The following is a 14,134-nucleotide window of genomic DNA, read 5'->3' as shown; positions in this document are numbered from 1 at the left end:
TTCTAAAGTTTTAAATGTAGATATTTTTCTTAGAAAAACCCATTGATTTGTTAGAGGAGACCTTTATTCACCCCCCAGAGCAACTTGAGACAACTTAAGAAACTTTGTGGTATGAACAGCCTTTGATAAATTTTTAAATAACTCCTATTGGGTTTGATTAAACAAAAAAAGTCCTAAACACTTAGGATGCCTTGAGGGAGAGGAAATTATGGGATGAGAAATATTTCTGAGTGAACTAACCTTATAAGTGTCCATCACATATCTTCTCTCATATCGATGTCTCTTATGCTGTCATCTATCTGAAAAGGTGCCTGGTGCATGTGGTTCGCTCAGCAAACGTGCGCTACAGTAAAATACGCCCTCTTCACCCACTCTGCCAGTTTGACGTGTGTCGTCATGAAGTGCGATACGGCTGCCAACGGGAGGACAGTTGCTCTTTTGCACATTCAGTCATAGAACTCAAGTGTTGGGTGCTTCAGCAGGACACAGGTATTGAGGATGTGCTGTTTGTATACATGCATGTACACTGCAAACTACTGTTTTTAAATCTCTATAGAGCTTTTTGTTTGTTGTGGCATTTCAAGTTTGATTGCCCCATTTATTTTAAAACAAAAACAAATTTTCTGACTTTGCAGTGCAGAGAATTGCCGTCTTTGCTCTGTATTGTGGTCTTTGGCATAGATGATTGAAAGGAACTCGTAGTAATAAAGCACTTAATGAGATTTAATTTGTGCTTGTGTACTGGCTCAGGTATTACCCATGAGGAGATGGTGCAGGAGTCTAAAAGACACTGGCACAGGTTGGAACAGAATGCGCAGAGACAGAAGGTGAGGCTTTGACAAAACAAAAACACTGTGCCGTCCTCAAATGTTCATCTTTGTACTAGAAGAGATGCATTTTTTTAATTGTCCCTAGTAAGGGGAAAAACCATTTACAAATGCAATGATACCCCAAAAAAATACATATTTAATTACATTAAGATTTTTTTTCTCTTTGTTTTTTTTAGAGATACAAGCGTTTAAATGACACCATATGAAACCATATTTTTTCATGTCTAACACACTTTTAGGACTCTTGGGAGTTATACTATATAACATGTATATCTTTTGGCAAACCATTGCACTACTTGTTATATTGCATTTTTACTTTAAACATATGGGTTTCAATATCACAGAGAAAAAACAAACTTTCCAGTATTTTTTTATTGACAACATGTTCTTTTAATTTATCATACAGCACCTTATTGACTCCACCACATCTTTAAGAACAACATTTTTGAAGCTCCCCAAAGTTTGTAGCACTAAATTTTGGAGATTTACACCTACCTAACTTTAAATAGTAACAGTTCCTGACTCCAGTAAGCTACAAACACAAATTATGTATCATTGAAAAGAAGACACTTTGAGCTTTACTGTGGTAAAAGATGAAGTTACATGTTAAAAAATATAAAAAGTTATTCATTATGAAGTCATGAGGAAAAAAATTGTATTGTGTTCAATATTGGTTTTCCATATAGAAACACAGGAAAACATAAATGTAATGTCCTAAAGAAAATTTGGCCTTAAAAGCCAAGTATTTCATGAGTTTATATTTTAAATTTGATTATACTCAATGTGTGACAGCAGAAAATTATAATTCACCATTTCTAAATGTTAAAGGCCGATTTATACTTCTGCGTCAAACTGCCGGCATATGCTACGGCGCTGACGCATAGCCCTTCGCCGTGGCCATCGCCGTCACTGACGTGCACCTCTCAAAAAATGTAACTACACGTCGCAACAACGCGCAGCGCAAGCTCTGTGATTGGTCGGCTTGGTAGCACTGACGAGTCTGGGCGGGACCGAGAGCCGAGCGAATGGCGCGAAAGATTGTTTACAAGTGTGGAGTCCCGTGAAGGAGCTCCGGATAGATAGTTTTGTTTTGTGTTTACCTCATAGTTAAAGTTGTTGCACGTCCGCTGTCCTGCCTTAAAATGAGCGAGTTTGAGCCACTTGTACATCCCGGAAGTGTTCAGGAAAAGCAAAAAAGCAGCGAAGAAACTGGACACAGAGGAACATATACATCTCACTGCCAACTAGCGTTTCGAAAGTGTTAATGCAGACCAACAGAGACAGCGCGCAGAAGTATAAATGCACAGCCACGCACGTTGCATGCGCCGTGAGTTACGCTGGTCACTTGACGCAGAAGCATAAATCAGGCTTAACACTGGGGTTCCCCAAGGATCGGTTTTAGCTCCATTGTTATTTTCTATTTATATTAACGATTTAGGTCACGGAATAGAATCAGCTAAAATACACCTGTATGCCGATGACACAATAATGTATACAGCAGCACATTCTTTAAACCAAGCAAAAAATTTGTAGAGAGTACATTTCTATCTATAATGGATTATGGTGATCATCTTTAAATGCACGCAGCCGCTACCCTATTAAGAAAATTAGATTCTGTTTATCATGCAGCAATACGCTTTGTCACAGGTACAGACTCACGGACGCACCACTGTATTTTGTATGATTGCTTAGACTGGTTATCTTTATATCAAAGGAGAAAATAACATCTATACTTATTTATTTTAAAGGCTCTTTTAGGTAAATTACCGTCCTATTAGGGTTGTGACGGTGAGGAAATTTCCCCACCGGTTAATCGACATGTGATAACACCGGTAATACCGGTATCACTGTGGGAGTGGGCGTTTCTTATTTTCCTCTTTTTTTTTGCTTTTAAATAGCTTATAAATGCTTGCGTATAATACTTTCACTTTCAGTTTTGAGGGAGTTGCCAATTTGGCATCAATTATTTCAATGGACGAAAAGGAAACTACAAAAAAAAATCCCTGTTATTATACAAAACATAACTTTTATTAACATAAAGAATAAAACACAACAATGCTACGGGCTGAAAAAAACTGTGGAAGTTAGAATCAAATAACAAATAAACAAATAACAACCATAAACGCCTATATTATATAACAGCTCCCAAAGAACAATCCGATTATAAAATACATTATTAACGAATCTGTAGGTTATTGAAGAATAAACCGAATATGAAATATGATCCTTGCATAATGATCACAACTAAACAAGCTAGCACTCATTTTATATATAAACTATGAATAAAAAATGTTAAGAATAGGAACATTATGTAAAAAATCTACAGGCTAAATAAAAGCGCCTATGTCAGAGCTAAACATCACCGCACACGTGTCAGTTTAAAGCTTCTGTAAAGATCAGACAACATATACAGATCACACAATCTCAATAAAAAACATGTAGCTAAATGTATAAATATTTCGATAAGTATTGTTATGGAATATTTATAACTATATGATCTTGCTTTTTGGTTATATCGACTTTGATTTCTCTTACAAGCGGCAGTTACAGGCGCTGCATAAGGGCGGCTCACACTGTCAGTGGCGGAATACATTTTATTTATACGTTATTTATACGTTTTATTTTTAGTTTTATTTGTTGCAGATTTGCGCGTTGTTCCTTTTCAAAAAAATAGGTCTACCTTTCATTTTTTTAAATCTCTTAAGTAATGTTGTCTATCGAGTAACATAATCTTCCTCTGATTGGAGTGCGCAGTAAGACTATTGACCAACACCGACCTGTAAGTTTACACACTGCATAGACTACAGGTCCACAGCTTTGGTGTGGTTATGTATTACATGATTTAAATGACATCGAGACATGCTACGTTTAGTTTTTATTGTAAAATATACATTCTAACCCAGTACACAATAAAGTAATATGTTTTAAATGGCTTGTCTATTGACGGCGTATATATAGACGTTAAGGCTGAGCATATTTTCATTAATATTAAAACACATTAATACAAACTAGCCACCTTTTGATTTTTTTTCGTTAACGTATATTTTTAGCAAAAGAAAAATGTAATGAATTGTTAATTTTGGTTTTCATTTTATTTGAATTAATTGGCCTATAATTTATAGGCTACACAAATATCTTTGGCTCCAATTGTGTTTTTACAGATATCCTACCAATAGACTTTTTTGGCTCAAAGACATTTATGCCTGTTTTCAGTGGTGTACTTTGATAGATTTCGCAAAGACTTCAGCTATTCTACCTGTCAGCTGCACCTGCCTAAGTTTTGCGACTTGACTTTTGTTGCGGATCGATGTCTGAATGAGAGAGAGAGAGAGATCAGACCTCAGATTCGATGTGTGGCCTCACGTCTCAGTTACTTTATTGCAATTTTTAATATTGGCTCATCTAAATGAACTTTTCATTCGATTACATATTTCCAGACAGACGAACCAACTTTCGGTTTTTGAAGAGAGTGTCCTCAGTGATAAAAGATGCGCGCACACACAGGATGCGCTCTTGTCAGCCTATTCATTATGGATTTTTTTACATTAAACACATAATCAAGTGGAAAAAAGAACACCTGAACTTCGGAAAAAGTGCTCACGTTGCCACGATGTTGTTTCTCTGGAGTTGGATTGTCAATGGCGGCATTGCTAAATCACTTGTTTTATTAAAAAAATAAGATATTTATTATTAAACATTGTGAGATGATGGTCGCGTGATTTTTAAAATGAGAGTATGCGTTGCGTATTTATGGCCATTGATCTCTCCGCGACCCGCCCATAGTTAACCATGAAGGTGCGTGTATAAATTAGTAATGTTTCCTCAAGATGCTGCCACCCTGCAGATTGCTTCATTAACGTCTTCTGGTTCTCTTTTGCATTTGGGTTGAACCCAAAATATTGCCAAACAGGCCCTTTTGCATTGCGTTTTGACAATAAATCGTCCACCATCCTCTTTCTGTAACCAAAAAAACAAATGTGGGGACGGTGTCACGGTGGAAAAGTGATGTCACCGGTGTTGCGTCTTAACACCGGTATCACCGTCAACAACGTCTATCGTGGCAAGCCTACATCCTATATTTTGAATTTATTAACATGTCACACCAACAACCAACACACTAGATCTGGTTCATGTATTCGTCTGATAATTCCAAGGGTACTATCAGAACTTGGCAAACGTGCTTTTTCCGTTTATGCTCCCAGGGCTTGGAATGACCTGCAAAATCAGCTAAACCTTGACACTCTTCCGACTCTGAGTACTTTTAAACATCTTTTATACAACATTTTAAAGGACACCTGCAATTGTTTTTTATGAGCTGATGTTTTTAAGAATGGTGATTTTATAATTTTGTGGTATTGTTTGTGATTTTTATATGAAACTTTATGTGCTGCCTGCCATCTTGACCAGGTCTTACTGGAAGAAGAGACAGTACTGTCTCAAAGAAAAATAATAACAAAATAAGATAGCATGCAAAATGAGATTTCTATAAAAAGTTTTGCAAGGCTATGTCGATGTCCTCCTTTCCCTCAACATCAGAGGCACTTTCTCAAAAACCATCTTCCTAAGCTAAAACATTTACAGTTGCTGAATGATTTGATCTACATTTAAATTTTGTATCTTTGGAAAGAAGACACTTTGGGCTTTATTATCTGTCATCTAGAGTTTATAATGCTCAAAAAGAAAAAAAGTTATAGATGCTTAAGTAAAGAAAAAAAATCACTGCACTAAACATTTTATTATTTCAGAAACAAATATGTGAAATTTGTTTTGTAGCAACACAGAAAAGTAATAGGTCAAAACCCACACATCTCCTGAGTATATGTTTTGAATTTGACATCCATATTATAGAAAATGAAATTTCTGGAATTATTTTTCTGGGACAATGTCTTGTGATTTTCTCACTCTCCTTGCTTGTGGAGAAGCAGTCTGATGACCACACACACACTGGCAATTTCACACTCCACAATTTTTTTAATTGTAAAATAATAAGCACAAACGTATAGTATCAGTCATTTATTTGAGCACAAGTAGTACATTGTGTGAAATAAGTCCAGTGCATATGCAACAAAAAAGTCTTACAAGAGTTGTTGTTGTTTTGCTCTTCACTCAATGGCAGAAAGCTTGAAATCCTCAGCAGTTTTAGCTACATGACAAAAAGAAACAGAATTAGGATTCTATTGTAAACAATTGTATTTCCCCATTGAGTAGCAAAAACGATTTACTCTGATGCCCATTTATTTATATTATAACTATACAGATAGCTTAACTTACAGATCTAACAGCAGCCATTCAGATAAATGCCAACATACTGCATGATAATGCCAAACATTACTGAAAGATTATGGCTACGGTAGAGAAATTCACACTTATAGGGACAAGCAGGCTAAACAGAGAAACCCTGAGACGTAAACAATGAGGCAATGAGAGTGATTACTTACCATTAGAAAACCCGAAAGTAAGTCTTCATCCACATCATCTAAGTATCAGCTCTCCTCAGAGAGCTATATATTCTCTTCTTCCCTTCAAACAATCTCTCAAAACTCTCTTCAGTGGATTAAAACTTTTGACGATGCATTTTCTGTTTTCCTGTTGCAAACGAGCCGCTCTGCCGTTAGCATGAACTGTAGTAGCTGTTCGTGCAGGGAGCAGGTGCAACGCGTGATGATTGACAGCTCTCTGAGCCAGTAACGCCATAAAGACTGCAGTAATTTGACAGCCGACCAATGAGATCAAAATACATGCAGCCATTGGCTCGTTTCTCTGCCAGTTAAACTTCTGGGAAGTGGGGTTAATGGACCAGTTCCCTTCTCCATTTCACAAGTGTAAATAAGTGCTGCCTTGTTTTCTCTAGCTTGCAAATTGTGTATTTAATTGTGTTTTGTTACTCGTAACCGCTCATAGTTTAACCCTTTATATTTTCATATTATGTCTGAAGGCATGTTAAAAACACGACACGTGCCGCTTTGTTCTCTTATTTTAATGCGTTTGTGTGCTCGCCATCCACATCCACAACCTTTGTTGTTGCTATGGCCACTGTCAGCTATTCCTACATGCGTGCAGTGGTCAAGTTTCAGAATAGTTCAGCTTTTGCCACTGTGTGGATTAATACTGAATGTGTGTCGCTGTTTTTACTTATGGATAAGAATAGAGCAATATGCTGGTTTTAAACTGCATTGCTTTAACGCACTCCTGCATTGAGCTCACACATACACTCTGCACTCTGACTATTTGTTTACAAGCCATGGTGGGCATTTCTCTCTCTCTCTAACGCTGAAAGCAGTCGATTAAAGTAAATGCTCATTATAAGACAATGACAGTGTTTTTGACCTTTGATCAGCCTGTTGTTGGAGACTCCAAAAACCAGAACATTACCCTTTTTAATGCATAATAGGGGCTCTTTAATATGAAGATTATCATTTCCGTTGTTTTTTGTTACCATTTCTTTCAGTAAACATCCTATATTTAATATGCACACATTTTTACATTCCACCTTTTTTAATCTGAAAGTGGATGTTAATGCATATGTTTGAAAAGTGTTCAAGTGAATTATTTGTTGCTTAATTAACAGTAAATATGAAGGTTTTGAATTTCATTTACATTTAATTTGTAATAAATTAATTCATTCTATATGTGTCTTTTCTCCTAATTTTTAGCCTATGCCAGGGCCTCATCAGCCCAGTGGGAGCAGCAGCGGTGGTATCAGTGGCAGTTCTGTGGTCTCAGGCGGTGTGGTTGGCGGAGGTGGAGACGGCATCAGTGGCGGAGGAGGAGGAGGTGGAGGACTGGTGGGATGTGGTCGGGGGCGTGGCCTGAATCTGAAGATGAAGTTTGTGTGTGGACAGTGTTGGAGGGAGGGCCAGGTCAACGAGCCAGACAAGTCACTGAAATACTGCACTGCCAAAGCCAGGCACAGGTCAGGTTGCATTATTTAGGCAGGCATCATCTTACCACCAGCATGCACGTGCTCATTAAAATTGAACACTGTAATCTCCATCCTTCCCTGAGGTCAATACATTTTATCGTACCATCATAATTAATTTTTGTCATTAACAATAGTACAAGGCTCAAAACTACAGTTTATTAGATGGGTTTATTTTAGGTTTAGAATGTGCAGACTGTTTAGCTAATGAAACTTCTTTCTCATACAAACTTTGTTGAAAAATTTATTGAAAGTTGTGAAAATAAATAAAAGACCTATAAGAAGATATATGCCATGTTAAAGAATTTGAAACAGCTTGGCTTTCATCCGTGTTAAATTCAATATGAAGTCTAACCTGACTTCGGTCTCTAATGAGAGTTCTTAGTGTTTCTTTTGTTGTCTTTTTCTTTCAGTTGGACAAAGGAGCGCAGGGTGTTGCTAGTGAAATCGTTTGAGAAGAAAAAGTGGGTGGTTGTGCGACCGCTGCCTTTTTCACGTACCTACCCACAACAATATGATGTAAGTCAGCGTTGATTAAATTATCTTGACAGAAACTGTTCTGTCTGGTATTCAGACAAGCAGGTATTAGTGATGACTAAGCAGCTGTGTATGTTAAATATCTTAGCACTTAAAAGAGACTAATTTGTCATTCCTGTGGTTAATTGAAGAGAAATACAGTTTCTGACAACAATCTTGTTTTATATTGATGATTCTGTTTATACAGATAAAAGATTATTGCAAACATTTAAAAATAACATTCAATACAGTTGTGTGGCAATTGTGTGAATATGGCCAGCCTTCTAATGATAATGAATTTATTCTATTATTTTAATAACGACACTTGATAAAAACAGTCAGCAGAAACACTTTTATTGACATCTATTTTGTCATCAGAGGGGGAAAGCCCAGCCAATTAGTAAAGATCTTTTGAATATTAGCATAAACAGCCCTGAGTTTGAAGCAGCCGTATGCCATTAGTGTTGAATCTGCCATTTTGGTGTCACACAGGCATTTATAGCTCCGCCCTCTTTTGAAAAGCACAGTCTCATTTGAATTAAAAGCGACAGCCACCAAAACACCACAATTGGGATTAAATGCTCAAAGGGGCAGTTTCAAAGAGTTCTAAAACATTATTTGTGTATGGTATTTTGAGCTGAAAATTTCCATACACACTTTTGGGAAATCAGACTTATTTTACATTTTGTAATAAGTGGCATAGTTGGTCCACTTTTAAAGTACCATAGTAGAATTGTCATTAATGATGCTACAAAATGAAATTCTGGGCCAAGACTTAATATTCTGGAAGCACTCGGCTGAAAACCAAAACAAAAATGATTTGTAATAATTATTTATTATTTTGCAGAATAATGTAGAGCAGTGGTTCTCAAACTGTGGTACGCGTACCACTAGTGGTACGCGGGCTTCCTCCTAGTGGTACGCGGAGGAATCGCTGAATAATGAATGAAACAATTAACACTTTTAATCCTTTAATGCGTAATATAACATTGATGAAATCAGCATTGGCTGTTTTGTGAAGCGTACGATCACAGCGCTGTGCTTGGAGTGTTTATTTTAGTGCATTGTGTCATAAGCTGCTGAAAATCAGTTTCCGAAGTTCAAGAATTGATTCTGAAGCGTGATTTGACTGACATGAAAAGTGGCCAATCACAGTCGACCTTGTCTAGTTGCGTGAAACGTAAGGGCGGGACAAAGGCTTTCTGTGTTGCAGAGACAGAAAAAACAACTTAAAAACAAATGTTTTGTTGGAATAATGCTTCTCGGATGTTTTCACTACAGAGATGTCTAGCAGAGTAATTAAACTGCGGACATATTTCCTGCCTATTTGATGATCTTCATACACGTTTCGCTCTCCGACAGCCAGTCTCTCGCCTCTGACCTGTCACTCCTCCAAATACATTCTGAATGGCGGCGCGGGAATGAAGGTATTGCGCAATAACTCATTTCTGGAAATGCGGCGAGTGCTTTATTTTAACACGAGAGCGCATTCATGTACGCAAATCGCTAAAACAGATATGCGAGCTCTTAAATAGGCTTTTTTCAAATTAACTGCAAGTCCTCTCATGATCGCCTGTGTGCTCAGACTGAATACAATCGCGATCTCTCCACTATTAAAGTAGACATTATTTATCTTTGCTCCTTGACTAAATTTAGTCAAAAGTATCAAAGTTATCAAATATTTAGAAATAGATTGATACATGATCGATGACAATGCTAATGGTCTTCTTATTTGGCTGTGTTGTGAAGTGAAACTTACTTTTAGCAAAGGTGGAACATTTTTTATTTCTTTACGACAAAATAATTATGCTGTAAATGTTTCTGGGTGAGGTATTTGTGTGATTTATACATTTAGCTGTATTCTGATCTGTCCTAAAGCATTACAGGTCAAAGCAATCCATTGTTAGCCTACTTATTGTTTATTTATCACAATTTACAATAAGGCTCTTAAAGCACTGCTTTGATAAATGTAGTGTCGTCATATTTCAAATACCTCAAGTAAAATGAAGTCATTTGTTTTATTTTTTTTTACTGACAGTGCACTTGTATTTTTTTTACGTTTCTATTTTAGATTAAGATCAAGTGTAAAATAAAATCTACATGTGATGTACAGCTATTTAAGAAACAAATTTGCCATATTGTAAATAAAATAGTGTAAAATATGTAAATAAAATGCTAAATTTAAATCTTTTTACCATATACTTAAATTTAAACTTTCAAAGCTTAAAAATATATATTTTTAAAAATGGGCAAAAAGTGTCTCTATGGCCTTAAAGATTATTTGGTAGTTTTACCAGTGCTATTGAAAAAGATTAATTGTCATGAAAGGAAAAATTGACTATACTTCCTTTGTTAGTGCAAATTATACATCTAGCTTTGGGATGTAAGCAATCAAACCATTAAATCAGGTTTACACTTAAAAAAAAGTGATTTCATTATGAAAATCAGATTTTTTTTTTCAAAAGTAACCAACTAGTACTTTTTAAAAGAGTAATTTGTATACCTAATATTAGTATTATTTACTAAAATCTTTGTTATTTTAGCAGTGTAATAGTATTTTTACTTGAGTACAAAAAAGATTTCACAAGCACTTAGTGCAGGTTTATTATATTATTAATATATGATTAATAAATATTATTATTAATGGTTTTTATTTGTATCTATTCTTATGCAATGTTTTATGGGTTGCTGAGAATACATTTCAGGTCTTCAATACATAGCATGTCAGTCTTGAAAAAAAATAGGTGCTGGAATTGATTTTCATTAGGCTGTGCCTGTATGAACCCTGTCATGTACATTTAACATTTATTTCAAGATTTGTCTGAAAGTGTAGGAATATGACATATAGCCTATATTTATAAGGTCTAAGCAGCATCTCCAGCTTTTGATGAATAGGCTACTATGAATACTTTAGATTTAAGTACAGCAGTTTTCTTTTTACTTTTTAAGAACAGCGCCATTTTTTATGAACTTTTAAAAGCACATTTTAACTAAAACTTTTTTTTTTTTAATCTGCAAGCACAGTTAATGTTCAGACTATTTCAAATGTTTAAAGTGACTGACAATAATACATATTCTTACTAATAGGAAGTAATCTGCATCGTTTTAAAACTGTGCACACCTGTAGCTGCTTAATTAGGCTTACGACGCTATTTTTTAATACTGGTTAAAAAATAGCGTCGTAAGGTGGTACTTGGAGAGACGATTTTTTTCTAAGGTGGTACTTGGTGAAAAAAGTTTGAGAACCACTGATGTAGAGTAATTTAGTAAACCTTTTGTAAATTTAATTCAAAAACTTAAATTATACAGATTTGTAAAACTATAAGCCAATAAAATAACCATATTTTGTTGACTTTAGTGAATGAGTTGAGAGGCATCATTTTACAAGCATTGCCATGACAACACTACAAGCAGTAAGAACAAATACACTACATAGAAATGTTGTGTCAGTGAATAATTTGAACAGACTTTGCTTCATGAGCAGTACATTCATGGATAAGTGTTTTATAAATTTTATAAAACGCTTATAAATTTGCATTTATTCAGAACTGACCACAATGTATGCACAAACTGGTCGAGATTGTGCACCACTGATCTTGCACCTTTTCTTTTAGCTGTACAAAATTCTGCCCTTGCTTGTTCATGCCATTGAAACAAATCCAGTTTGAAAGCTGCTTCACACTGTGCAGTGACTAGGGGGGAGAGTGGAGAGAGAGTGAAACCAGCTCACTGAACACTGCTGGACAGTATGGCAAAGCATGGGCTTTAGTTTGTCTCATATTTTCATTGTGTTACTTTTGGCTAAAAACAATATACCCTTTTTATCCAATTTTTAGCAGGCAAAAATTTGGTACATCACTAATTGTTATTCATAAAGCCAAGACTACAATAGAAGAAACACATTGCATCTTTGAAATATAATATAGTATAGTACATTTCAAATTCTGTGATGAGTTTGCACTGTTGCAAATTTGTCTTTTCTTTTTCGTTCAGTTTTCAGTATTTGCCTTAAATCTAAATAAGACAATGATATGATTAAGTTTTTTTCATGTTTTTCTTTTTCAATGTTCCTTTCATGGTCCTGTTTTACATGTTATAGCACATAATTCGATTAATGTCATTGTGCTATCCACATTTCCTCCTGAGTTTTGAGTATTTTTGGGGGATTTATTTCAATTTTTTTAACTTTAAAATCATTTTAGCACTTTTACTTTCATTCAGGAACATTTCATGCGTGCCCCCGTGACAAATGAGATATTAGATGCGAGTATGAATTGCTAGAAGAGTGTAGTTTTTCTAGAATTTAATTACTGCATGCTGTATGGGGAAAAAAACCTCTGCATATCGCGATGCAGGTCCTTCACTGACTCGGTTGGTGCAGAAAATAGTTACAAGCAGCCATGTGTGTATAGACTATCCTGCATAAACTGTGGCGAAAATCCTACACAAAGGTAATAGTTTGATTGGGGTGTTTACATGTCTGTATTGCACTTCAATAACGTGACTATAATCTGTAATTGGAAATCGCTGTTTACATGGTAGACTCGTAATCAAAGTATTGTTCTTATAATAAAATCAGATTATTGGTGTCCATGTAAACATACTCATTGTTAAAAATCATTTCTCTGCTAGTCACACTGCTTCATGTGAGAGGAATTTGCTAGTCAGAGGTCACCAGACTTGAACTTTAGAAAGTTATTTTACAATCCTGTGTCCCAGTCTAGCCAGATAACTTATCGGAAAGTTATGGAAGACTGAACTGTATTCTAATTGCCATTTATTTTAGATTAAAAGTGACTTGCATAGTAAATGTGACTTGCACGTTTTAATCTTGTAACATTTTCAGCAGCAGTTTGTTTTGAAATATGATCATTGAAACTGCTGCTGATCATAACTGCTTACTATTAAAACTATTTAAACAAACAAAATATTTAGGCCATTACCAACGGGTAAATATAGGAATAACAAAAGAGTAGATATATTAGGCTAAGTGATCCTTAACAGTTAATTTGTAGATAACTAGGAGATTACTCGTTATTACACACATTTCAGAAAGTTTTGTTTTATTCAATCATACGGTGTCTGTATGTTTTGATGTTTGTTTACTTTCGTGAAAGACTTTTTTACAAAAACCTAAACCTTTTGCAACTATTGGATGGCACGCACAGTGCAAATCGTATTGAACTTTTTCTTCAATGTGGAAGTGTGCTCGTTTTGTGATTGTTAAAGAACTTCTGATTCACTGGCTTATGGGAGAAATGACTAAGAATAATAAAAGGCAGAAAACAGTAAAACTACTTGCTCTACAAACAAGTGTGTTCATCAGACTGGAAATCTTTATCCTAAAAGACTCTAGTGGCAGAGCCCGCTCATACGTGAAGAATAAGATCAATGTAATTAAGTTGTATTCACCCATCACCTAGAAATGATCAACACTAAATAACGTGTAAATGTTTTTATAAGAAATAGATATTGGTTTTAGTTAATGTTTTAAATTAAGAAATTTCTAACCCAAAAAGCTCAAAATGTTTGTAAGATATTATGGGTCTCATTACATTACAATAATGTTTAGGGAATGGTCATGTTTCAGCTCTCCACAAAGCACTTTTTAGTCATTTTTAGCGTAGGTTTTTAGGCAGTATATTAATAATAATAATAACTTACTTGCAAGAGTTGCCATCGAATATGTTCTTTCTTTTGTTTTCATTGTAAAAATGATATGAAAAAACAAGAAAGATAATACAATTAAATTCAAGCAAAATATGGCAAAAAAAATTATAACCTACAAAATTTCAACTGAATTTTTTGTTTGTTTGTTTCTATTGAATTTTAATTATTATTTATTTATTTATTTATTTTTTAAACTTGT

General features: G+C 35.1%; 1 protein-coding gene across 1 annotated transcript in view; it reads left to right on the top strand.

The window, feature by feature from the left end:
• zc3h7bb (zinc finger CCCH-type containing 7Bb) overlaps positions 1-14,134 on the top strand; it is a 35,763-nt gene that overhangs the window by 14,752 nt on the left and 6,877 nt on the right. The window contains exons 16-19 of the mRNA XM_021480297.3: positions 308-489; positions 751-827; positions 7,484-7,743; positions 8,163-8,268. Of these exons, the coding sequence (XP_021335972.2) occupies positions 308-489; positions 751-827; positions 7,484-7,743; positions 8,163-8,268 (625 nt within the window). The remainder of the gene's footprint in view (positions 1-307; positions 490-750; positions 828-7,483; positions 7,744-8,162; positions 8,269-14,134) is intronic.

The sequence above is a fragment of the Danio rerio genome, chromosome 12 (genome assembly GCF_049306965.1).
Source record: "Danio rerio strain Tuebingen ecotype United States chromosome 12, GRCz12tu, whole genome shotgun sequence".
NCBI lineage: Eukaryota > Metazoa > Chordata > Actinopteri > Cypriniformes > Danionidae > Danio > Danio rerio.
This window is presented reverse-complemented; position numbering and strand designations above follow the sequence as displayed.